At 39.5% G+C, this 27,676-nt stretch overlaps 1 protein-coding gene across 6 annotated transcripts; it reads left to right on the plus strand.

Annotated features, from left to right (window-relative positions):
- Positions 1-618: 618 nt before the first annotated feature.
- LOC129107835 (paired box protein Pax-6-like) lies at positions 619-26,829 on the plus strand. Of its 6 annotated transcripts, XM_054619409.1 has the most exons (11): positions 619-631; positions 7,019-7,072; positions 13,705-13,835; positions 15,045-15,260; positions 16,287-16,449; positions 19,334-19,486; positions 20,400-20,482; positions 20,643-20,793; positions 21,322-21,431; positions 23,015-23,156; positions 26,744-26,829. In XM_054619409.1, the coding sequence occupies exons 1-11, from the start codon at positions 619-621 to the stop codon at positions 26,827-26,829; spliced, it is 1,302 nt and encodes a 433-aa protein (XP_054475384.1). The 6 variants fall into 6 exon arrangements, with proteins under 6 accessions (XP_054475384.1, XP_054475386.1, XP_054475385.1 ...); XM_054619411.1 differs by lacking the exon at positions 619-631 and having other exon boundaries at positions 7,060-7,072; positions 13,705-13,874; positions 23,027-23,156; XM_054619410.1 differs by lacking the exon at positions 619-631 and having other exon boundaries at positions 7,063-7,072; positions 13,705-13,883; positions 23,027-23,156.
- Positions 26,830-27,676: the final 847 nt, after the last annotated feature.

Below are 27,676 nucleotides of genomic sequence, written 5' to 3' on the forward strand. Positions count from 1 at the left end.
ATAAGGTGACAGTTTGAGTTTATATATAACGAAAAGTGATTATGACAAAAGTTACCAACTGTAGCTTTAACTCTGTTACATGAATTATATCCGTATTGTCTTATCCTGAGTATTTGCTAGTAAAGTTTGGTGAACTGTACTGAAGCAGAGGGAAGGGATCAAGTGTGGGAGAGTGATCACAGGAGTCACACACACACACACACACACACACACACACACACACACACACACACACACACACAAACAAACACACACACACACACACACACACACACACACACACACACACACACACACACACCTCCCTCTCTCTCTCTCTCTCTCTCTCTCTCGCTCTAATGAACAAACTCTCAGCTCTCACCCCTCATAGCTCAAACACTTCATCCCCTTCCCTCCCCTCCACTCTCTCTCCTCACCCTCTTTCTCTCCGGCAGTCTCTCGTCCCTCCCACTCGCTAGCCCTCCCTCCCTCCGCTCTCTCCTCCCTCCTCCTCAGAGGAGCAGCTCTGTCTCTCTCTGCACTTGTCTTCCCAGTCAAGGAGAAACTAATTGGAGGAAAGAATAGAAGAAAGGAGCTGTTGGAAAACTAAACGAACCAAAAACTTTACTTCTCTACAGCATGCCACAGAAAGGTAAGCTCGCTCTCTCTTTTCTCTCTCTCTCCCCTCTCTCTCTCCCCCTCTATCCCTCTCATCTCTCTCCCTTCTCTCTCTCTCTCTCTCTCTCTCTCTCTCTCTCTCCATCAGTCTGATGATGGACTTATAAAAAAGTGTATATAGCAGATAAGGACAAGATGAAGATGGATGAATTTGGAACCTGAACTGAGAAAGAAAGCGAAGACATCATTGTTTGTGGTCTAAAGTTTAAAAAGAACAAAAGAGAGAAGACATTTTTTTAAAGAAAGATTAAGAAATTAAAATATTACAACTGGACAATTCTACAGCTTTAAGAGCAGATGATCAACAGGAAAAGATGAGCAGAAAAGCAATACATGTTTAAGGGATACGGCGACAAAAAAAGTGTTTTATGAAAGTTAGTTTTCCAATCACTGCCTCTGCCTCTTTGGTGGCAGAAAAAATATTTGTGAATCAACCGTTCAAACATCCAAAGAGAGAGAAAGTAGAAGAAATGTGGATTCCTTTTGAAATGATTGGATGTGTAAATGATTTATCACGTCTAACATCTGTATTGATTTATTATAATAATAATAATAATAATAATAATAATAATAATAATAATAATAATAATATCTGGTCAAATTAACAGATGCTTGTGTTGCAGGAGTTGATATTGAATCACGGAGTCCAGCTTTAATAAAAAGAAAAAGTTCATTCATGACACGCTACTCAACATGTGTTGTCCAATACCTTGCCATGACATTCAGACATAAAGATGCCGATGGTCGAGTTAATACACGTTCAGCTGAAGCCTAACTGCCTCCTGCTCCGGGCCGGACCGCAGAGCTCGGTTCTGGGTTTATATCCGCACATCGCGCGGTCTTACACGGACACAACTCTGGCAAAAACAAAACAACAAACTCCCTGTCGCTTTGACGCTCGCGCCGAGAGCGCGTGGTGCTGCCGCCCGCTCGGCACCACGCTTCTCCGTCAGCGCACGCGGTGTGGATTAATCATAAACTCAGATTGTCTCCTGGATTATGAAGGCTGGTCGGCAGCAGAGAGATGCTTGAGATCCCCCCGAACACACCGGGTTAGAAAGAGGAGGAAGACAAGTGTACGTGCGCGTGCGTGTACGCATGAGCCGTTGGAAGTCCTCGTTTATTGCGATGTCCCCTCCTAAATACCTAAACGCAGCGTGTAATATTCCCGTGTCATGGTTCTGTGAGTCCAGAAATTATTTTTGAGAAATAAGTAAATGGTTGGGTTATTGCCCCTTTGGAAATGTTATTGAACCTCATTTAACAATCTCATTTTGACGATATGTATTTCACCTTTCATTTGTATATCGACCTTTAACCATTTCTGTCATCTACCCTGACTTTATTTCACACCTCTCAGGCCTCATTTATTTTCTTGGACCTCATATGTACATGACTGACTTCACATTCAAGTTATAGCACTAATTACATAACGTTTAAACATACACTAAAGAGATGGCTTAAAGCAAACCAAACCTGCAATTACAAGTAGTTACACTACCTCATCTCTGGCACTGCCATTATATACTCTCTTTATTTTTCAAATTTGCTACTTTTGTAATGTATTTATGTTTTTTATTGTATTGTATAATATAGTGTTGTATTGTGCTGTACAGTGTTTGCTGTAGCATTGTACTGATGATATTAGGCCATTAAATTATAATAACCAGCCCAGAACTAGACAAAAAATTGCTCTTTAGCTAGATCTGGCACATTTTAACTAAGGTGAAAACTGAAGAGTTAATTAATGTGCACTATCCCTGGTAAATAAATAAATAAAATAAACATTTTCCATATAGCCATGAAATCAGTGGATCAACGTCAAGTGAACACTCTTCTTAAACTCAAATATTCTGGACCAGGATCTCAGTTTCTGGACAGTGACTGACAGATTTATTTTAAAGGATTAAGCCTACGGCTACAAACGCAGGAAGTAATACCCATTTAAAAACAAAAGGTGAGGTAACAAGGCCGCTAACTCTTACAACTGTAAATCAATAATATGGTAAAATAAAACAAGTGAACCCATGTTTATCTCACCTAGATAAGATAAGAACTTTATAAAGACACCCACATATATCATATTTAATTCTGTATGTGAGGGGAAAATGTAGCTCTATCTGACCCGAACACCAAAGGGTCAAAGTACAGCCTCTTTATTTATCTGTAGCTCGTAAAGAGCACCACGTCGTTTTTTATTGTGACCTAAAAAAAGGGCCTAGGTAAGAATATGTTTCTCTTTAATTAATACTTAGACCATCCTTGGCGGTATCTGGTCATATACCCTCACCAGTTCAAACATCCAATGAAGGCCTCTCACTTTTGTTTTGAGTTGGAGTTCATGGAGGCCTAAAGGCCTTAATGTTTACATCACAACTCTCACAGCATAGAAAGAAAAGACAGAACACATGAAGACATTCGAGTTGGAGTCACATTAAAAAAATCCTTCATCATAGTAAAAGAGGTTATGACTATGAATATCATTGCTATATGCCGACAATACATTCTGTTTCAAGTTGGCGGGGGCTTTTTAAAATCCCAAATACAAGACGATAAAGTGCGTCTTAATTGATGATCTAATTAAGTCGGCGGTTAATTAACGTCTTAATTAAATCGAATCCAATTAACTGCATGATTAATCAGGTCGGAAGTGAATTTATCCACTGTGTGAATCTGGAACATTTTGTGTGTGTGTGTGTGTGTGTGTGTGTGTGTGTGTGTGTGTGTGTGTGTGTGTGTGTGTGTGTGTGTGTGTGTGTGTGTGTGTTAGTGTCAGAGGGACGGGAGCGCGCTGCCCCCATATGTTCCGAAGGAAACGCGAGATGTGCATGAACGCACCTGAGCCGTTTTATTAACGCCGGTAGTGAGCGGGGCAGCCTAACCAACGAGCATTTTTATATGTCATCATACAATAATCACTATTTGTTGTTTTTATTTTTAAATTTCTAATTCTAGGCTTTTTGATCATTTTTAAAGTGTCATTAGAAGCTGCATTGGCTGAATACAGAAGGTATTTAACTATGGACACTAAAATACTAAATGATATGAAATACATCATTACAGGTTAATTTGTTATTTGTTGGCTGCTATTTTGTATCACGTCACCATCCTTTAACACAGCTTAAAAACTATTTCATATTATCTAAACACAGACTCACCTAATAGAATCTGATGCTCCAAAATTGTCCAGTTTCTTGGCTGCTTTCTGAAATAAATCTGATCCAAGAGCAGCACACACAGCTCGACTTTGATCCACTGAGGGTCAAATTAACCTAATTTCATTTTTTTATGGAAGTTGTTTTGTTTCCTCATTTCAAGGGAAGTTGGTCCAGTCCATCGCCGTTGCAACAAAAGTTGTCAGGAACTTGCTTCTCTAATGGCGCAAAACACAGCGGACACAAAGCCTAAACGCGCCATGTGAACGGGCGCATTCAATACACAAAACACAACAAATATAAGAGATTAACAGAACACTTATATTCAGTTCAATACGACTTTATCTATCCCGGTAAAGGTAATTTTATAACGTATTTTAGTTTTTGTCTACCCACCTTTAGATGTCAAAACTGCTTCATATTTGAACGGTTTGGATAACGCCTGCAAACCACAAAAAAATATAATTATTTGTTTTGTGACGTTTATTAAGTATTGACAAAACGGGTGATATTGCCGTGGTGTTCCAAAATCCCGTTAAATATTTTGTATATAGATATATAGCATAAATGTGGCCTCTACTTAGGCCTATTACAGCCCGTGTCCCGTTACTTGTGTGTAGGAATTAAATATTATTATAATGTTTACATTGTTTTGTCATTACCATTGTTTTATTTTTTTTACTATATGTTTTTATTATTCTGAACATGTGGTTGGATAACTTCCGTGCTTTTAGAGTCGGCTACATCAGCAGCAGTGTTGGCCGGAGCTCCGCGCGCCTCTCCCGGCTCCTTTCTGCTCATATCAGCGCGCTGAATGCGGCTGAATGAAACTTTTATATTGTCATCGGCGTGTTGAACAGAACCCCCTTTATGCGGGCTGTGCTGCTCAAATTGGGCTCCCCGCCGCGGTTTTGTGTCGCAGATTTTTTTTTTTTTTTTAACGAGCCGCAACTAACGAGGCAGCGACACCAAAAAAACCCCGTCGCCGCACAAAGCCCCGGCGGGTATTTACCGAGCAGAGCCGCGGCTCCGCTCCTCCGGCTCTTTGTCTCCTTTCACAGGGAGAAAGGCGCCGAGTTACAGCGGGGACAAGGTGCCTATAGCCGGGCTGTGTGTGTGTGTGTGTGTGTGTGTGTGTGTGTGTGTGTGTGTGTGTGTGTGTTAGTGTGTATGTGTGGAGCCGCTTCACGTTCATTATGCAGGTTGTTGATGACAAGAGCTTCAGAAAAGTAGTTGCTTTGAAGCCTTTATTGGAGAGCTTTTTTTTGAAGCCAACCCTAACAGGGCTCTGGGTTTCAGTATTGGGATGCAGCAGAATGAATGTCATGTGCTTTCTGCGCGCTCTAATGACAACAGATAGTTAAACTGGTCATCTTGGTAGTCCAACCATCCTTTCACATCAGTGCCCTTTATTTTTTTTGTGATAATGGACAGTTATTTATTGGTGAACAATGATCTACTATCTTTCTATCATGATTTATTTAACATGTGCATTTATAGACAGGAAACTTAAGGTCCTTGCCCGGAACTGAACACGAGGTCACAAACGGTTATTATCACTCATTCTGCAATCCTTCAGATAAAGACCCAATTATTTTTATTTTGTCATGCTATTATTCGATTTCAATATCAGTGAGTAGTGACTCCGATGTCCTTATTTTTTTTTTTATATCTGGCAAATTTGCGACGCTCCAAGTTCAGAATTCAATAAATAAATAGGACTATATTAAATAACTAATAATATATACAAATACAGACAAAATAAGTAAAATAACCATTGCAAAAGTGTTATTCATTTATTATCAATTCATTTATTTTTATTTTCTCCAAATGTTCTTGTCACAAATCCTGGTATTATGGCACCTTTTTAACCCTAATGATGATCCCACTAATCATAAAGTAAGACTTGATCTATCAAATACAAGGGCAAAAGGGCAGAATCAGCTATGCGTTTGCCTGTTGGATGAAACAGGATGAAATATCATTCCTTAATAATAAAAAATGTCATGTTTATGGGTTCATTTGTCCTTTGTTTTGTATTTCTTCATGTGTGTTTCATTTAACTTCCATTATTCAGGCTTTGGACTTCTTCCTTTGGCCTTAACAGCAACAAGTATATGTGATCTGGAATTATATCTGCTAAAAACTTTGGGTGTGATCTGACTTTTGCCCCCTAATATAATCTGTAATAAATGTACTTGAAACATACGCTACTTTATTTTCCTATAGAGTACAACAGCTGGCCCCTAAATGCTGTCAGGCCAAAATCAGATATATTCTTATACAGCATTGATATGCCCGGCCCTGTCTCATAAAACTACACACATCCTATACAACAAATCTCATATATTTTGTTGTGGATAACGTTTGCTTTTGACGTATCACAAAAACCTATCAAATTAGTCTGAGGTTGGTGGACAGGAAAAAAAAAAAGAAAGGTTTTTGTCCAGTAGAGTTTACTTTTCATTTCCCAAATTAACTCAAAGGATGAACACAAAGTACTTTTGTTGCTGAACACAACCAAGTAGTTTTGTAGCATTTTTTGTTTTATTTCAATTGAATATGTAAACCACGTGTTTCAAACTGCAAACCGTAAACTGGAATATTTTTTACATTTTTTAGGAGACAGGGTTGTGAGTATATTCAACATGCAGGCATGAAATGGTTCAGCAACACACAGAAACAGATTCCGACCGACAGAAAAACAAACACGAGAAGAAAGAAATGTAGAGAGCCTTCCTTCTGCAGAAGCTTCAGCTTTGTCTGATAAACACATAGCTTGTATTTCAAAGTCAGACACTAATGTCTTTAAGAGAAACAATAAAAATGTCCAGATCTGTACAATAAGAGACAGAAATGTGAGTCCAATCTTCAGTGTGTAGTAGCAACGTTTATGTTGGATGTGTGAGAGCTAGACTCCCAGAGTGGGACTTAAGTCTTTCCTCATAACTTTATGGACATTAGCATACATTAGCATATGAACCAATCACAGGGCGGCTTGGCATTTGGCCATTCTGTCCAGACAGTGTCTGAGGTTTAATGTTGTGTGTGTTTCAAGAATCCACCTGTGGAGATTGGAGAGGATGCTCTCTCTTCCTTTACTCCGATTCAGTGTGGTCTATGGAGAGACAGGTGTGTGTGGTAAACTGTCTATTCATGTGCTGAATATTATAACACAGTCACATATCATTTCTCTCTCTGTGCAGATTTCAGGAGTCAAACGAGCTGGGAGACTGGTGTAGCCTCCATGATGCAAAACAGTGAGTTATACCACAAACGTTTTTTATGCTTTTGATGTTTCTGTATCTTTAGGTGCTTTGAATAATCATATGAAACTGTGTTTTAATAGTAAATGAATTATATAAGCCTACAAATACAAGCATATTCCTTTTATACACCAACCCACTTTTAGATATTCCATCTGGAAACTACTCCTAGTGGCCAAATAAAAATCAACCCTCACCAAAAACAACAAAGTGCTGGATTGGAATTCGTGAAAACAAAATTGAATGCAACCAACAGCATAGCTTCACTAGCAACATCCAAAACTGGAACCAATTACTTATTCAGTTTCTGATCATTTCAGCCATCTGAAGTTCTAGTTAGTAATGTTTTCTGGTGCTGTTAAATATCTCTTAATATGGACCAATTCTGGTTTGTCACATCTTGGGTCTTAGATGCTTATTTGGACGCTTCATGGACGACATTACATACAGTATTATTTCAAAATAACTTCCAACAAAATAACAAAGTTACTACTAGGAAATTTTAACTGGTTGTGAATCAGTTTTAGTTTAATCCTTATCCTCTATATGACCTCCATCAGTAAAGGAGACCATCAGCGAGAAGATTGTCTATTGCTTTATCGTTATTCTTAATGCTTGTGATCGGTGCCACTAAGTCGGATACCGTGCAAAATCAGACGAAATTACCCAGGTTCATCCGAAACTCCTTTGGCTCAGACTCCAGCGGGCCTCTAGCAGAGACCAGCCCACTGCAGACAGACCCAGATCGGAGCTCTGGTGGGAGGAGGAGAAGCTCTGCGCCCGTCAACAGGAGCAGAGCTTCTCCTCTCTGCTCCTCTGGTCCCTGCTGGGAGCCAACACCTACACCACGCTGCTGGACACAGGGGCCACCAAAATAATCCCTTAGTAAAAGTTCCTCATAGTAACATTAAATTAAATTACTGATTGGCCCTTTGAATAGCATTGTGAATCATAAATAGTTAAGAAAATATCTGGGCTGTTTAAAACCTTTTGAGTGGTCTGACAATGAACTCCACCTGATTTCTTCTTTCTTACTGCGGGACAAGAGGTCCACGCTGTCTGCAGTGAAGGTGTGTGGATTATTTCTCTCTCTGTGTGTGTGCTTGTTTCTTTGTCCTGCATCTCTCCTGTGACCGGTGTCAGCCCCGCACTACACTGCTTCTACATTTTGCCTTCATAGATGGTGTTGCTCAACAATTTTGGCCCCGGTTTCCGTTTGGCAGTATCGTCAGGTTAATTGTCTGACTATTATCATGTCACCTCCACTTTAATCAATTCTAATTCCAATATAGTGAAAATAAAGCAGCTGAAGGTTGTTGAGGTGTAACTGAAGGTGAACACCAATATTAATTTGCTAAGATCATTAGTGAGTGAAGCACAGGTTACATTAGTAATTGATTGGAATGAGAGTGGGTTCAGTCAGTCTGCAGCCTGCTCTGTTCAGCATTTTAACTCTCTTTTACTATGAATCAGTCTGTGCATGTGTGTGTGTGTGCAGCATGTGTAAGAGAGTGAGCCTCTAGCTGACATGACTACAGACTAACTGGTGAAACAAGAGCAGAAGAATGTATTTTCCCAGTATTGTGTAGGCTTGAATTATACCAAGCCCAGTCACCAGGAAAAAGTGTTGGCATTGGTCCTTTTCTTCAAATCAGTGATACGTTGAATGTCGCTGTTTTTGCATTCAGTCAGGGAAAGTGATGTAGTATATCAATAGCTGGTATAATGATGAGTATAACAAGTGACAAAGTCTACTTAGAGTGGATGGGAGGAGTGGTGGATGGGACCAACAAACACTTTCACCAAGGAGACCGCTGTTCGTGTCCCATGTGAAACCAAAAGTAAATGTTGACTTTACACCTGGCACTGTTACATTTTGTTACAAAGTACACTAAGGGGTGGTTTGTCAGTTATTCATGCCAGTTATGTTGTTTCGCATGTTATTTAATGTCATTACGTCTGTAATGTAACAATACGTAACAAAGCACGCCAAGGGTGGTTGTTATTTATTTATGCTAGTTTGTTTGTTACGCTTGTTACTTAACATTGTTACGTTTGTTACGTAATGTTATTACAAGAAAGTTCGCTATTGGCAGTTTTTTTTATATATGCTAGTAAAATTGTAACATGTGTCACTTAAAGTTGTCAGTGAAAATGTCTTTATTTCAGGAAAGGAAAACACAAAATTCAGGCGCCAGGTCACTATTCAAAATATAATGGAATATAATTCTATAATTCTATATTGCTTACAAATATTATTCCCCTGTAGATCATCTTAAGTGAGCTGAGTCAACACACGTAGCCATGATTTGCTCCTCCTTCCCTGCCTCTTTTGCGTCTTCAACCTCATCATACGTTCATTCATTTGAATTCATAAATCCTATGGATTTTAATAGCACATATGTGTTTTAGGAAGATTTCTGTTCATGTTTAAAACCTTCTGAACAGTAGCAACATGTCACACATATCTGTGTTCTCTGAGAAATCGAGAATAAAGTCGGAGTACTAGAAAAGTTGTAATTGAATGAGAATAAAGTCATAATATTTCAAGAAATATTGAGGAAATATTGATAAAAGGAGGAGTTAGATGATCAGAGAGAATGCTAGTGTCAATGCATGTTGATTCATTAGTAAACAAAAAATTCTGATTTATCCAACTTACTGAGACTTCCTCTGAGATCAGTGGGTTGGAATCATATGTCATTGTGACATGTCGATGCGGGTAACACATTTAATTAAATTTTAAAAGCTTGCTAACTCGTCCAGATGGCTGTGGCAAAATGATGCTGCCGTTGCCAACATACGCAGCATATTTCTGATGCTGGCTGTAAAAGGCTGTATTATTCCGATGTTAACCAAGTGTTTATTATTGTAACCATATTCCTATTTTAACCTAGTTTACTTAACCTAGCTAAATCCTGTTTTGTGCCAACCAAACCTTAATCATAGTATCAAGTCATAAAACTGGTTTGTTTTGCGAAAGTGATTTGCAGCAGTTTTTGAAGGCACAGAATAATGATGTCGTCCTGCAGATCACATCAGATCGTTCTGGAGATTATGTGAAAACGATGCATTATGCTGTTTAATGTGGAGAAAACAGTACACGGTTAAAGTGAAAGTTAATTGAAGTCAGGTTCAGTGTGAATGAGCTGATTTAAAGTGAAAGCTGCTGAGCTACTCCCAGGGGCCTGCTATGCTCTCTCTGAGTGTGTGTGTGTATGTGTGTGTCACAGGGGGACCACAGCCAAATTGACTCCATATGTCTATTAATTGTGTGTCAGCAGAGGAAAAGCCCGGGTGTGTTCCTCTGGGAAATGACATCGTGATTAACATTTCTACAGCGAAGCGATCGACCCCTGAACGCAGGGAGTGAACGCGATGTGAGGCAGCATGAGGGAGAGTTAGAGGGGGAAATTATCACAAAGTAAAAACAGCCAGCTTTGACGCGGGCCACGACTCTTTTTTAATTTAATTAGCCAGAGGAGAAGTTCAAAGCTATGACGGTGTGAGGTGGATTGGAAGGTGTGTTCCAGGTTTTCCATCTGTTTTGTTTTTTGCTCTTCTTCGATGGAGGAGGGGGTGAGGGTCATAAAGACTTTCCCCTTGCCTCTCCCCTCTGTCCTCTACATGGATGGGAATAAATATAATAGATTAAACTTAGCTCAGTTTTTACTGCTTTTACTAACGGCGTCTGTTTTTATGAAGGAACACTCTCTCTCTCTGTCACTGTTTTATTTGTGCGTACGCCTGAAAGGATGTCCTCCGCCTCCTGTGTCTCTCCTTACCACTTTGAAAACACATGAGGCATTTACATAAAAACTGTGCAAACTAGAAAAATGGATTTATTCATATTGTATCGTGCCTTACCTTAGTGGATCATAACATTTCAGGTATAGAATTAATCTGCAGATGCTATAGTTCAAAATGAGACAAAAAAACATTAAGGATGTCAGCATGTGAGCCAAGACAAAGGCCATGATGTGGCCTGTAACAAACTAGGTGAGACTTTTTTTAACCAAGCCGATTGCCAGAACCTTTTTCTACTGAAGCAGTGCCTGGCGACCCTTACCGGCTGGTTAAGAGGAGTCAGCACTCAATGACTGTATAATACAGCCAATTGAATACGTTTTTCAAAACATGTAAATCACCGAACCCAGAAGAGGTCTCTGAGCATACCTTCATAAATGAGCACCAAAAATATTAGGCCGATGGGTCCAGCAGAATGTAAGATTAGTTGTGGACAGACATACGGAGAGACACATCGAACACGCACGTGACAGAACGCATGATCTTCCCATGCAGCAATTTGATAGCCTTAAACAAAGTATATGTTGTGTGTCAGCACAAGTGAGATTTTCTCATCCAACATCCCTCGTTTGTCACCGCTGTTGCTTCTACCGCCCCTGTGCTTTAGGGTTTGGTTTGGTTTTGGTTAGGGAACAATCATAGTTGGAAACAAGCAGCTGTCTCCCATGTTCAGATCACTTGCTCTGTTGACCATCTACAGAAACTTCTGTGCAGTCATGTTTATGGTGCTACAACACCACACTACTTCCACATTTATCCTTAACCATCATATTTCATTGCCTTTAGAGATGGTCTGTCAGTAACATAAACACAGGTCACATTTAGGTATTTGAACAAGAAGTAATGCTGTCAATTTTCATGGGAGGACAGTCTCAAAGAAAGGCACTCCTTGCCTGCAGGTAACTGTGGGCACTGAAACTAAAGAACATGTCCAGATTAAACAAAGTCAACCATGCATTAATGATGTCGGACAATGAGCGGACAACGTTCCTTCTTGTTTTTGGTTAGTGTCCATCATGTTTAAGTGTTTTTATTGCTGCCTATGTGTTATCAAAGTGGTGAAGATTAATATAAGCTCCATTCAACTCCAGTATGACTGTAGTGGCCAGTCTCGGCGGGGGACAAACTATTTTTTACCTTGCAAAAATGTCTTTTATGTCCATCACCATTTCTTGATTCTAGTCTTATTATTTTAGTTCCTGTCAGAAAATAAAGACACCCACTTCTGGAAAAAGCCGATGTCTTTATGAAACAAGATAAAGAACACAAAGAAATATTGTTTTTAAAGAATTTAATGTTTTAGGACAGAAATGTCTTGACGAACATGATACATTTTTGCAGTGATTCCCACCCTGCTTGTATATAATTCTTTAGAAATACATTGTTCTTATTTATATATGTGGTAGTCATCTTTCTGATGATGACTGAACTGAACGTTTATAGTGAAACCCCTTTTGATCTTTTGATTTACAGCAGCCCCACTTCACTGCTCTCACTACGTGCGTGTGCGTGTGTGTGTGTGTCTGTGTGTATGATTTATTAATGTCCCGTTGAGAGGTTTATAAATCTGCAATATGCTTTCCCCCACAGAGCCATTAACAGACAATAGACAATTGATTCAGTGTAAATCCCTACTTAACCTGCACTGTGTCACAGAACAGACTGTGGTCTGCTGCTGCTGAGAGAAACATGTCAGACCTGCAACATGTTGATCAGTAAACAGAGCGCTTTAAGCTCTACAGAGAAACCTAACGACACGCTGGTCTGCAGCTCCATGCCTGTCACTTTCAACTATTTTCGTCTCCCTCCGCATTGAAGCTGGAAATTTAGCTGCAGTGCTTAACGAACAGAATTTAATAATTAAAGCTTAAGCATAAAAGGACAGTGCTGTTGTTGTCTTTGCCTTTTGACTTTGAGGGGCTGCAATTCCCTGGTAGTTCCTTAAAAATACAATTTCATATGAGGTACAGTAAAATGAATTTTTGATTCAGTCCCAAATTTTCTTTTCAGATCAAATTCAATGGTTTAATCATCAGTTTTATGTAGTTATATAGTGACATATATATTTAAATGCACAGGTTAATCCCCCCTTAAAAAATACAGATAAACATCGTAATTTTGGATGAAAAGGGGTAAATTAAGTCACGTATGACATCAGCATAGACAGGGGTCAGTCCTCTCAGGGGGGTGGGCCAATGGCATCAAAGCATCACTTAACACTGTTGTAATACCCAATGATGGGTTTCTGAATGTGCCCAGGGGCCCAAAGTGTTAGATTGATTACAATAAGACACAAAGAAACTATAAAAAGAAGAAATACGACTACAAAAAGAAACAAAATGACTACAAAGACACACAAAACCAAAGAGAGATGCATGAGAACTACAAAAAGTCATAAAAAAAAGGGAGTTTTTGCATGCCTGATCCGAGAGGCCCATTGTCTCATAAACCACCCATGGTATTAACTAATTTAATGTTATGTTTTAACATACTTTTCACATCTCTAGAAACCAGATTTGAACATTTTTAAATGCTAAAATCTAGCATGTTCTGTAAAGAAGAAAATATCTTCGTAAGAATACATGAGAAACTACATGTTTGTGGCTTCAGATACTCTCTTCATGTCCTCTAACCTGTGTTCCTTGCTGTATGCCCCCCCCCCCCATCCTCCGTATGTGCCTGATCAGTGTGGCATTTCAGTTCATTGTAGTTAGACTTCACTTTTCATTACCACTTTAGTTGCTTCATTATTTTTTCTATAGAGCAGTAAACACATTGCTGAAAACCTTTTTTTTTCTACTATGTGTGTGTGTGTGTAGGTCACAGTGGAATAAACCAGCTGGGAGGTGTGTTTGTGAATGGGAGACCTTTACCTGATTCTACCAGGCAGAAGATAGTGGAGCTGGCACACAGTGGGGCTCGACCTTGTGACATATCCAGAATACTGCAGGTAATTTCGTCATGCTTAGAGTTGATACTCTCAGAAGCGGCACTAACAGTGGTAGTGGATACTGGACCTACGGATGGGTGACCCAAAAAAAACATGCAGTAGAAATGTTGCAATGGGTTAGAAGTTAGGGGTATAGCATCCAGGTGCAAGTCTTATGTCAATCACCTCCCAGGAAAAATGACAGCTTCAGTCATTTCCTGGATTGTCTACATGGTGTCTACAGTCATAACAAACAAGGAACTAAGAAGGAGGTGGTGTGACGTTGTATTCCTTGTAGTAAAGGAGGGTCGGGTGGATGATTGGGTTAACAAAGCATCTGACATTGACATTGGACACCACTGCCCGTTTCCTGGTTCCTACAACCACCACCGAGTCAACTGATTTAGCATTGCTATTCAATAACATTGTTGGACTCAATGGAAAGTTTGGCAAAAAAAACTATCAAAATAAATGCAGCAGAACCAGAGAGATTATCTTTTATTCTACTCCTTCCCCTTCTTGTCAAACCTAGCTTTGAACAAACAGTTCTGTGGGGAATTCAGGTGTTACTATGAATCCCACTGCTTTTCTAGGCAAGACCTGGGTAGCATTTAAGTGCTCTGATTGTCCATGCTCACCCAGGTACCGGTAACCTGATTAGTTCAGGTCCGATGGCCTGAGTGATGGGCTATCCTGACCCTAACTAGTTATGCCAATGCCTGACCTTAACCATCCTCTGCCTCAACCAGCTACGCAGGTCTTGCCAATAAATGCAGTGGGATTCATGATCACGTTGGGAATCTGGGATGTTATGCTAGTAGCAGCTAATGTCAGATGGAGCCTCTGGACTCCAAGCGAGATGAGCAGCGTCCTGCAGATGTCTGGTCAGCCCACTTCTTTCTCACTCCACACCCCCAGATTTTTTTATTCTCAAACTTGTACACTTCAGCCTCAAACAAACGCTGACTCAGGTGACATCACTTGAGGCAATTTATCAGATTTTGCGTTGCTCCCTAGAAATGCTTAAGGCTTCATGCAACTTTTTCACACATTCAGTAGGACTCTTCAACACCTGTATACACATGTTGAGGTGTTTAATTGGTTCTTCTTCAACCATTGCCATGATCATTCCTCAGATCAATCTACCAAACAGAAACTTTTTGGATACCAATATCAATTTTTGCCCCAGATATGAATAACATGTTTGATGTGTGCTTTTTTTGTGTCCAGGTGTCTAACGGCTGTGTGAGTAAGATCTTGGGCCGGTATTACGAGACAGGTTCGATCCGTCCTCGGGCCATAGGAGGGAGTAAACCCAGGGTGGCCACTCCAGAGGTGGTGGGGAAAATTGCTCATTACAAGAGGGAGTGCCCGTCCATTTTCGCCTGGGAGATCAGAGACCGACTGCTGGCAGAGGGAGTCTGCACCAACGACAATATACCCAGTGTAAGACCCCTCCGTTCTTCAGCCAAGTCATGTCAGTCAGAGGTTGGTGCAAGGAAAGCTAGACTATAGAAAAACCTTGTACATAATAGCTGATGTATTTGTTATTGTACTATATATAGCAGGTTGCTGGTTGGATTGGTACTATTTTTTTGAGTAGACAGATGATGGCTTAGAAAAAACGTATTTAAATTCCCAGTACAACAGAAGTTAGAGTGTCTTTAGCTTCTGTTCTGTGAGTATTCCCAAATGAACCTGAATATTTGAGCGTTGTACAGTTACAAGAAGGATTAAAATCAAATCCTTCACATTTGATTGGAACCTAAAAAGTGGGCGGGCTTGATTGATGGATGAGAGTTATGATATAGGTTGATTTGGTTGGTAGTTGTTTTTGTAAGCACACGTCATATTTGGTTTGACAGTAACAAAAGATGATTGGATTTTAAATATAAAATTTGAACAAATTTATTTTTTGCTTATATTGTTAAATATGACCGGATTTGTGATCCCAAAAGGGTTAAAAAGGCATTTTTTCATTTCATCTTGACTTAAAAATTGCATTTCACCAATGAATTATATAAATATATTTTTTATATTCTTCCGCGTGAAACAAATAATGCCTTTGTTACATCTCTACACACAGGTTTAAATTTCTGTACGTGGAACAGTTGCCCAACCTTTATTAATTCAATTCATGAATGGATATGGACTTAAGAAAGTAAAAAGAAGCAAAAAAGGCCAGTAAACCCTTTCAAATAGTGATGGCTGGTACAAAAGGACAAATGTCACTAGGATACTTTCACAACTAAGTAATGCGACGAGATAAACAGAGTATCCAGCTAACTGAAAGACACTAACATGACTGATGTTCTGTAGTGGTTCTGTAAATGGACATGACGAGGCCGGCTGATAGTTGACTATGGGTCATTTTTTGACAATGTTTGGTTCCTAAGTTTCTGACCACCAATGCCTTACATATGAAACAAAATAGTTGCTCTAATGTTATCACGTTTCGGCACTCATCACCAGGTTTCATCAATAAATCGAGTGCTCAGGAACCTGGCCAGTGATAAGCAGCAAATGGGCACAGTGGGAGCTGAAGGGATGTTTGACAAACTCAAGATGCTCAATGGACAAACCACCTGGGGAGGACGCTCAGGGTGGTACGCTGGGACTACACTCACTAACACTGGTAAGACACTAACTCCACTACTACTACTACTACTACTACAGTACTGATGGAGGCTTGGTGGAGCAGAGGTGAGGGCTTGGTGTGAGCGTGGCAGATTAGAGATGTGCCAGAAATACCAAGGGGCCAGAAATATGAGCTAACCACAATGGCTGAAACAATGACCTGGCACCGGATGAGAGAAGAGCTGCAGCTGTTCTCATACAGCTTTTGTAGCTACACCTACAAAAACACGCTGTAATTCATAAATATCAATATCAAATACCAATATATCAATGTGTTAGCCACAAAATCCTGATCGAGCTGTTATAAAGACCACAAACACCCACATAGGACGGGCACCAGGGGAGGAGAGGTGGATGAGTCAAACAACAACTAGTCTACCCCGCGTGAAACGAGAAGCCAACAGTAAATCATTTTACCAAAACATGATCTTTTCCTCAAAGTAGTTTTGTTGCTCAAACCTAACTGTTTCCTGCTCTCTTTCTACCCTTAACTAAATGGTTTTGTTGCTAAACCCTACTATGTATTTTGTGTTCTTTTTCTTACCCTAAGTAAGCTGTTTCCTGTGAAGAATTTATATTTAAAAGACTGTATGCATTTAATGAGCAGAAACTGACACGTGCTGGCCATTCTTACAAAAATGTACAAAAAATGAGGAGTAGCTTTTTTGTGAGATATCATACGAACCGTTGCATGAAGACAGGCTGAGAGCTGGGGTTGAAATGTGATGAGCTTATTGCTGGCAGGTGTGTGCAGAGCAGGGAGCAGGGAGAGGTGAGGAGCTTGTTGAAGGCAGGTGAACAGGGACCCCAGTAGACATCAGGACAGGAGCTACACACACACAGAACACAGAGAGGGACCAACCTGGGACATTGCAGGAGAGGGAAAGACAGAGAAACACAAGGGACCCCATTTGGGGGCAAGGCAGTGACACTTGACATAAAGAAGGTTGAGAACCATTATCTCCAAGCCCAGCAAACCTCATACGCCACTCAGTTGTCATGAGAAGACAACAGGGCCAACTCCGTCCCCTGCATTTGAAAGTTCCTAAAATAATTCCTAGAAAGTGGCCCTTCAGTTAACATTATTTTGCCTTTGTATATTATTTTCTTGATCATGATGTTGAAATGAAAAACCTTAAAGAGATTATTCACCATATTTGAAAGGGAAACAAGGCATATCTCGTTGTGTGTTAGTCATTCCGCTCATTTCTCTTTTTTTTCAAGGCTTAAACCAGTTGGACTCTCTAATGTGGAATCAATTTCCCCCATTAAAAATCTACGTTATTTTTAAAAGCAGCACAGGACACATCTTTGTTTGTCAACAATGGATTATTACGATAACAATGTAGTGATCCCCTTCTTACTCAGTCACACACGTTTAATGTATTAGTGTCTCTATTACTGACTGTGACTGCAGACTACATAAATCAGATTTGACCCGTTGCACCATGCATTCAATTATTTTCAAAATTCACATTATACGGGACAGAGGAAGCATTGTATAGAGTTGATATAAGCAGCTCCTTCTGAGTTTGTGTAGCTGAGGGCCCCATTTGCTGTATTGAGGAGGCTCATATGCTGCTGCTCCTCCTCCAGCACCCTGGGATTACAACAGAGAAACAAAGTCATGCTATACTACCACGGCTGCTGCCCCCCATCCGTCTACAGCATGTTTGTGCCTGTGTGTGTGTTTGTGTGTGTGTGAGTAGGGGAGGGAGGAGGGGGGCGTCTGCTCTCATTTGTGTCTCTTTCTGCCTGACTGACTGTGACACTGAGCAATGGCTTCATTCTGTTTTGCAGTCTCCGTCTGCTGGGGATAATGAATAATTAGGCTAGCACCACAAATAACACGAGTTCCACAGGGAGCTAGAGTCGAGCTCCCGTCTGCTCAGGGATCTCATGTTGGAGATCTCCACTCTGGATTGCCCTGTGCCTTCTCTCGTCTTTGCATGGGACATATTTTATTGTCTACACTGATCAAGGCCTGGGTTTGAGTGAAGTACTGCAGCCATTGATTTAGTTGGTATTGCTAACCTGCTAGAGCAGTGTTTCACAAAACTTTTTTTCTGGATACCCATTTTTTTTTTTTCAGCATTAAGTCAGCATTATCTTTACACAGTGAGAGGAACGAATTTGTGCCTAAATTAACGTTCATCATAATATATTATCTTGTAAAAGTAAACAAGCCATTTCAAGAGATGTTTTGTTTTATGCATGAGTTGTTGAAAACATATACACATATGTAATACTTTAATTTAATTTAAGGATTTTTTTTTTTCCTCTCTCATCAGTAAACAAACAGAATGTACTCTAGCTTTTTATATTAGAATCGGTCTCATAAGGTGGCTCAAGGGTGTACTGTAGATACAATTTTAATTTATTTGCCGACTCTAATAAACCTCCAGTCAATCGAATTTCTCAGGTCATCACCTACTCAAAGCTGTTTTAGTGCTATAGTTTGTTTTTTTCTTATACAACATTTGTATTAAGATGATCATGTAGTTGCTCAAAAAATACATCTACTCATGTACGCACAGTTTTGAGGTACTGGAATTTTCTTAAGCATTTTCATGTTTATTACATTTTAGCCAATACAGTTCGAAGTGAAATATTGCTATTTTTACTCCACTAAATGCATCTGATTGCTGGAGAATAGAAAGATTCCACTTATTAAACTGGAAATATGATATATTATTGGAAATTAAACTCCTCATAATATCTTTATTTGATATTTTAGTGCCTTTTCTGAAAATACATATACATCAAAATTCAGATTTTATCTGGGACATTTTGATTGCATTATTTTTCTTTTTACGTTGTACGATGTCAAAACCTATTCAAGCCCAAACCCAACTTCTTCCTCCCTTCCTTCCTTGGTGCAGAGTGTCCACAGGCAGAGGGAGTGGAGAACACCATATCAGTTAGTTCAAACGGTGAAGACTCAGAGGAGACTCAGATGAGGCTTCAGCTGAAGAGGAAACTGCAGAGAAACAGAACATCTTTCACACAGGACCAGATAGAAGCTCTGGAGAAAGGTAACTGGTAGTGGTTCATCAGTACATAGTACACCCATATATGTACATTTATAAGTAGTAGTGAGTTGTTTACTTTGTAAATGTTTGGGTTTTTGTTTTTTTTCAAAGTGTAGAAATAACTTTGACTCACCTGCGCCAGGTCAGATTCGCAATGTATTTTAACAATGACATGGTCATCAAACTCTCTAACCTTGTAAATAGCTATTTCAATTATGTGCATTGGGGATATAAAATTTAAAATGTTTCACCAACTGCATCACTTATTCAACATTTTATTCAAAACTTAATTTGGGTTCGGGAATTTTATATCCATAACATGGACGGTGGACGGAAAACATCCAAAATACAATTTAGGTGTTTTTTTTACAAATTTCCGACAGCGGATTTCACCTCAATTCACACAATGTTTCCATTAGATAATTCCTCATTTACATTTTTAAACATATAATTTCAGAAAACTTATTAGAAAAATAATGGTCTTGATTTAAGTAATCAACTCAGCCAGAAAGCTCCACTTCAGTAGCACTTACATACACCAAACTTTCCACTTATATTCCTAACTATATTCTGAAGCCTTTTACATAGGGATTTCTTTATATATAATTCATAGCCTGATTTATACAACATTGTATTACTTAAAACGTGAAGAACATTTATTTTTTAATACTGTTGACATTATTTTCTGTTTCATAGGGTGATACAAAGAGTTATCCAAAATTCAGTCTGTAAAAACCCATGACTCTCGTATGTAAAAAAAAAAGCACAGCCCCTCACAGCACTTTATTACATCCAATGTCGGAAAGCATCGCTTTACTTTTATTTTTTTACCTTAAATTGACTCTCCTGATGTATAACAATTAGAAGTGGCACAACTAAAGTTATCATGTAATGACACAATGTTTTTTTGTTCCAGAGTTTGAAAGGACTCACTATCCAGATGTGTTTGCCCGAGAACGCCTTGCCAACAAAATAGACCTTCCAGAGGCAAGAATACAGGTAGGCTATATTATAAATTTATATCATTGCTTTAGGTATGTATGTATGAGTGTGGTTTTCATTTAATGACATTAATGAAACATGTCAGTATTGTTTTGAAAGACTTAAAAAAAATGTGATGCCATCCTTTAAACTTCTACTTCTATTCTGGCATGTGCAGGTTTGGTTTTCCAACAGACGAGCAAAGTGGAGAAGAGAGGAGAAGCTAAGAAATCAACGTCGTCAGGTCTCCAACTCCTCCAACCATATTCCTATCAGCAGCAGCTTCAACACCAGTGTTTACCAGCCAATACCACAGCCTACTACACCAGGTACCACAGAAGACATGTACTACAAGTACATATAATATTTGACTGACACTTATTATGAGCATAATAGCTAATGGATATTGTTTAAGTTGTTGTTCTACAAAACGTACATTTTTTATGCCTCTGCGCCGGCGACAGCCATGGTCAGAAGTATTGTGTTTTTTGGATTGTCTGTCCGTACGTTCTTCTGGAATATTCTTGTGAACTGCCTTAAGCAAATATTTTTATTTTGCACAAACATCCACCTGGACTCGAAGATGAACTGATTCAATTTTGTGGTCAAAGGTTACTGTGACCTTAGAAAACACCATAACCTTTTGTCCATAACTCAATACCTCTGAACTTACAATTAATGGGTTCTGCTACTTAACCTCAGGTGGTATAGTGACTTACAAAACAGTGACATGGACCAACTATCTCCCTTGCGTCCGCCAATGTCATGGAAACATTGAACTATATTGTTTGTTATGATGCCTTGGATACTGAAAAAATATCTGTGTTCTCACCATTTCCCCATCCTTATCTCTCTAGTGTCCTTCTCATCAGGATCCATGTTGGGAAGGTCAGATCCAGTTCTGTCCAACAGCTACAGCATACCAGCCATGCCCAGCTTCAGTATGGCTGCCAGCCTGCCTATGCAAGTAAGATTATTTTACGCGACAGCACAATACTCAACTAATCAAGGACTGATTATCTGGCTGATATACATGTGAACAGTTGATGTATTGCCCGAAGTTGCTCAGAACATCTTTCTAGGAATGTTTGTCACAGAAAACATGGCTCATCGTAAATCTCAAACGCATAATCAGGCAGTCCATGGATGCTCTGGAAAAGAAAAAACACAGGAATGTCCAGCGAGGTGTTGAGCCTGGCTCGTATTTTGTTAAATCTGATCTCAACTGAGGATGCAAGGCATTGGCCAAGCAAATACAAGCAAGCCATTTAGGGTTCTTTGGCTTGTTCCCTAGGGAAAGTCTAATTTGGTATATATATATATATATATATATATATATATATATATATATATATATATATATACCTAGTTATACCTAGAACCAGTTGTGAAAGGTTCAGAACTCCCTATGAGAGGTTCTACAGAGAACCCTTCTATGTTGTAATGGTTCCACCCAGAACCCTCTCCAGCCTCTCAGAGTACTAACAAGAACCCATGCTTGGGGTCTACCAAGTACCCTTTTAAATACAGGGGGTTTCATCTGCTACCAACCTAGGGGGTCTATCGAGAACCCTTTTATATATCTATTTATAAGGGTTTATCTAGAATCCAACAACCTCTTTAGGCTCCTAAATGGTCCGGGCTGATCATCATACACACCCATGCTTTCAACAAGAACTCTTACTTCCAGAAAGGGGTCTTCTTAATAGAACACATATTTTTAAAAAGACCCCTTATTAAAAAAAACATTCTCCAAAAAAGGGTTCTTCAGAAGAATATGGTTCTGGGTAGAACATTAGCCCTTCAGGAAGAACACTTTTTGAACCTTTCTGTTAAAGAGTTACTCTTAGGATTGCCTTGATGGAGGATTAATGATTGGGGCCAACTTTTCTATTTAACTAAATGGTTGGAGTTGTAAAACGGTTCCACATAGTGTTCTACATCCCTGTACAGTGTGTTGTCTGACTAGTTTTGAAACTCATTCATGTACAGTGTCTCTCAAACTGGACTCCCTGGATCATATTTCATCTACTCACCTACCTGTAGTCACTGGCCATACCAAAGCTGCCCCTTGCATGTTTTTAGGGCTGGGCTCTTTTAAGTCTAAGCACCCACTTTAAGGAGCCAGGCCATCTACATGAAAACTCCTGTACCTGAGTATTCTGGAAGGATTTGAGACCACCAGCATGCCCAAAGACACATCAGACTGAGAGCTGAATATCTTTAAAAAAGTATTCTCTTTTACTTTGGAGTGTAACTTATTGAAAAAACTGCAGATTAAAGCTCTGGCTTTTATTAGCCGTGGTGGTTGTCACTTGATTTAATTGTTAAAACTAATTTCAAGCAGTCTTTCTTGAATAAATATGCCTTTTCACCCTGATTTGACTCATTGACCATCACTTTTTCTGTGGGTAAATAATACAATTAAATGAGTGATTAATTATTAGTGTTAACTGTGTTAATCTTGCATGCTACCAACCCAACGGTGAATGGCTTATAAGGGTGGTAAATTCTGCTGTTCCAATGGGTAATATTATTTTTTGTTTCCAGGCATCCAGCCAGCCCTCTTATTCCTGCATGCTGCCGACCAGCCCTACTGTAAATGGAAGAAGTTATGAGACATATACTCCTCCACACATGCAGCCACACATCAACGGCCAGTCAATGACGTCCTCTGCAACGTCGTCAACAGGTAGGAAGTAACTAACTGGCTACTGTTGCAGGATGCATGGTGATAACTAGTTAAGTGAGACAGGGCAGACATGAATACTGATGATATTCAATGATGTATCCATTAAAACATTTTGGGTTTGAATACTTCAGAGTGTATAAATTATGTTCCTTTAAATAAATCTTGTAATAACAAAAATCTTAAAACCTATCCAACTTGAAGCTTAGCAAAAATTTGGAGAAACACTGAGAAAAATTAAAGGTTAATAACGGCTAATACTCGTAAAATCTGAACAGTTGTTAATATAATTAGAACAATTACGTTTTTTAAAAGGAATACGTCACCCCAAAATTATAATTTTTAAACCGATAAATCATGGTACCCAGCCTACAAGACCTGATGACTTTAATTAAGAAAATCAAGCAATCATCTTGCCCTCTAGATGTTTTACCATCCTCTCTAATTTTGAAAGTTCTGCCAACTATTGGCCCTGCTTTAACATCAATTGTTAATTTATCATTGTCTACCGGAAGCGTCCCCTGCTATTTTAAGCATGCAACTATCCAGCCTATTTTAAAGAAAACAAACCTAGATCCATTTGCCCTTGAACTATAGGCCAATATCAAAACTCCCCTTTCTTTCTAAAATCTTAGAAAAGGTTGTGGTTAAGATAAGATAAGATAAGATAAGATAATCCTTTATTAGTCCCGCAGCGGGGAAATTTGCAGACTTACAACAGCGTAGAGTAAAGTGCACACAAGAGACATAGTAGAAGAAGACAAGCTAAGAATAAAAAATAAAGAAATAAAAATAAAAATAAAATAAAACAAGTATTATAAATAAGCAATAAAAAACAGTAGAAAAAAAAAAAAAAAAAAAAAAAAAAAAAAAAAAACAATAACTGAAATATTATATTTACAGACAGAGAAAAAAAAAACAACAACTATTTTAACTATTTTTAACTTTCCTAACTATTATTGCACGGTGTAGTGTATTGCACAGGTTATTATTGTCATGTGGTCTGCTGGGAGCAGAGCTGGTTGTGCAGCCTGACAGCAGCAGGAAGGAAGGACCTGCGGTACCTCTCCTTCACACACCGGGGGTGAAGCAGCCGGTGGCTGAAGGAGCTGCACAGAGCTGCCAGGGCGTCCTGCATGGGGTGGGAGGTATTGTTCATCAGGGATGATAGCTTGGCCATCACCCTCCTGTCTCCCACCACCTCCACCGTATCCAGTGGACACCCCAGCACACTGCTGGCCTTCCTGACAAGTTTGTTCAGTCTCTTCTTGTCAGCTGCTGAGATGCTGCTGCTCCAGCAGACCACTGCATAGAAGATGGCTGATGCCACCACGGAGTTGAAAAAGGTCTTCAGGAGTGCTCCCTGCACTCCAAAAGACCTCAGTCTCCTCAGCAGATACAGTCTGCTCTGACCCTTTTATACAGTGCGTTAGTGTGATTAGTCCAGTCCAGTTTATTGTTCAAGTGAACACCCAGGTACTTATAAGATTTCACAATCTCAATGTCCTGTCCCTGGATGTTCACTGGTTCCGGAGGACAGTGTTTTCCCGGCGGAAGTCCACCACCAGCTCTTTGGTTTTACCAGAGTTGATCTGGAGGCGGTTCCGCCGGCACCATCCTATGAAGTCCTGGTTCAGTTCTCTGTATTCCCTCTCATCGCCTGCGGAGATGAGGCCGACGATTGCAGAGTCGTCAGAGAACTTTTGCAGGTGGCAGGTATCAGAGTTATGTTTGAAGTCTGATGTGTAGATGGAGAACCAACTTACTGCTGCACTGGAGAGGCATAACATTTACGACAAGTTCCAGTCAGGGTTTCATAAACAGCTACTGAAACTGCTCTCCTGAGGGTTTCAAATGACTTACATATATATGTCTTCTGATGCAGATGATTGCTCTGTCTTAATACTTCTCGACCTCAGCTCTGCATTCGGCACTGTAGACCATAACATCCTCATTGAGAGGCTACGTGATTGGGTAGGCATATCTGGCATAGCATTGGACTGGTTTTCATCTTACCTCACTGACAGCAGTTTTACAGTCTTTGCTGGAGAGTTTGTGTCTGATACCACTAAACTGTCATGTGGTGTACCGCAGGGCTCAGTCCTGGGCCCTTTGTTGTTTTCTTTATATTTATTACCTTTGGGAAATATTATAAGTGAATACAATGTGGCGTATCATTTATATGCGGATGACAACTCTGTCTTTCATTTAAACCCAGTGAGGTTTTTAATGATGATAAGACGGAGGTCATGATTATTGCACCGGATGAAGTTGTCCCTATGATCGAGTAGATTTTTGGTCCACTCAACTCTGCTGGCAACTCCAACCTGCGAAATTTAGGGGTAATTTTTGACAAATCCTTGTCGTTTGACCGCCATGTTTAACAGCTGTCCAAAACTTGTTTTTTCCACCTCAGAAACATTGGCAAACTGAGATCTCTTGTATCACAATCTGAATTTGAGATGCTCATACATGCATTTATTTCCTCCCGCATTGACTATTGTAACGCCCTATTCTCCTCACTCAGTACATCTGCACTTAACCATTTACAGTCAATCCAGAATGCTGCAGCTAGACTACTGACTAGGACAAATAGACGGTCTCACATCACCCCCATTCTCAAATCTCTCCACTGGCTCCCTGTTGAATATAGGATTCACTTTAAAATTCTCACCCTCACTTACAGATGTAAGACAGAGGTCTGCTTTTAACATATGTTTTTATTGTTTATTGACTGTCTTCTGTACCTTTTTAACACGTTTTAATGTTTTATGTCTTGTTTTTATTGATTTTTCTTGCTTGACTGTAATTCCGCTTCTGTTAAGCACTTTGTGACCCCTGTCTGTGAAAAGCGCTTTATAAATAAATTGTATTATTTATTATTATTATAATTCCAGGATAACACAGGATTTAGGGAAGATGATTTAGGGAAGCACACATTAACTTCAATTCATTTAAGACTTCTCCAGTTTTGGATTCCCCCTTTGTTGTGGAGGCAAGTTTTTCCAGAGGTATCATGTGGAGAGTAACTGATATACAAACAAATGGTCATTTTGTGGGGGGAGTATTCCTTTAAGACAGCAGCAAACCTTAGTAACTGGATCATTAAATACAAACTACCGACTAAATAAAAAGCTTAGATGCAAACACACTTAAGCTGCACAACAACAGTGAATTCCACAGTACAAGATATCATGTTCCGCACCATTCCATCAAATGTACATTTAGCATCTTTTATAGACACTTTCCCTAACATCCAAACTCATGTGTCATGTCAGTATTTTTGGAAACTTTGGAATCTCCACAAGTGATCATTATCATCGTTATTGATTGTTGGTGTGATTGGAAACCATTTTGCATCCTCAAGTAGCTTTACATGCCTTTTCTTTGCTATTTCCATATGTCTACATGGTGAGTTTGGTTTAAACACATGTGGATTCTTTTACTCGTTCATCATGGAAAGACTTCTACACTTAATGTGTAACTGTGCAACTTCTACAACTTGCTTTGCGTTGAGGCAAATAACACCTTTAAACTTTGTTCTGTCATGTCTGTCAAACCTAATGACCTCTTTGCTCTCCTATCACCAGGTCTGATTTCCCCTGGTGTCTCAGTTCCTGTCCAAGTTCCAGGAAATGAAGGGGACATGTCACAGTACTGGCCACGCCTGCAGTGATGTCATTTCCCATGGCAACCGATCTTGCCTGCAGTGGTCACTGGGGGTGACTACTGCAACAGTACTGTATGGGACATCAAAGCATGACCTACCATTACTCTACAGCTTGAATGTGAAAAAGGACCTAAAGCAGACTGCACTGCAGCAAAATGAATATGAAGGAATTACTCTCATTAATGTTTGCGAGAAAATGTTGAAACCAAATTCTGGAGACAAGCAGGACAGAAGTACTCTTCCAAATGAAGGATTTTTATATCACCACTAACCAGTACAAGTTCCGCTACTGTACAACTGGATCAAAGTTTCTTGGAGAGATCTGTCGCCACGTCATCCCCAGCTGTCATTCCTTGTTCAGTTAATGAGGACACTTTGGCACAAGTCCAGAATGAAAAGGTCTAACCTGAGCCGTACTCAGGAAGCTCAGGAAGGTAGTCCATCCTTTGGTAATGCTGAACTCCAGACAGGAATAAACTGCTATGTGTCCATTTGGACATTCTGTGGGAAGACATATTACCTCCATTTTCTGTTCCTAATTTATATCATGTTGGTGTATTTGTAGCAAAAGAAAAAAAAGACATTGACTGAAACATTAAAGGGAGGAACTTAATAAAACTTGAAAAGAACTATGAATAAGTTTCATCAGCAGATTCCAAAAGCTCGCTACGCTGGAATGTGTATAGAATTTCAGAATGTGAATTCTGGTGATATGTGTTTGGTATTGTAAAAAAAAAGAAAAAAAGATCTGGATGTGATATGCTAACTGGCATGGACTCTGATTTTGAACTGAAAAACAATGTTTAGGGGGGGGGAAATCTCAGTTTATTTTTATTCCAAAGCTCCTTTGTCC

This window comes from Anoplopoma fimbria, chromosome 19, assembly GCF_027596085.1.
Source record: "Anoplopoma fimbria isolate UVic2021 breed Golden Eagle Sablefish chromosome 19, Afim_UVic_2022, whole genome shotgun sequence".
Taxonomy (NCBI): domain Eukaryota; kingdom Metazoa; phylum Chordata; class Actinopteri; order Perciformes; family Anoplopomatidae; genus Anoplopoma; species Anoplopoma fimbria.

What these genes read in the sequence shown, in the direction of transcription:
- LOC129107835 (XM_054619409.1), top strand. An exon ending in CTGCCAGCCTGCCTATGCAA is followed by an intron (nt 21,432 to 23,014) that starts GTAAGATTATTT and finishes TTTTGTTTCCAG; the next exon opens with GCATCCAGCCAGCCCTCTTA. An exon ending in CTCTGCAACGTCGTCAACAG is followed by an intron (nt 23,157 to 26,743) that starts GTAGGAAGTAAC and finishes TCCTATCACCAG; the next exon opens with GTCTGATTTCCCCTGGTGTC.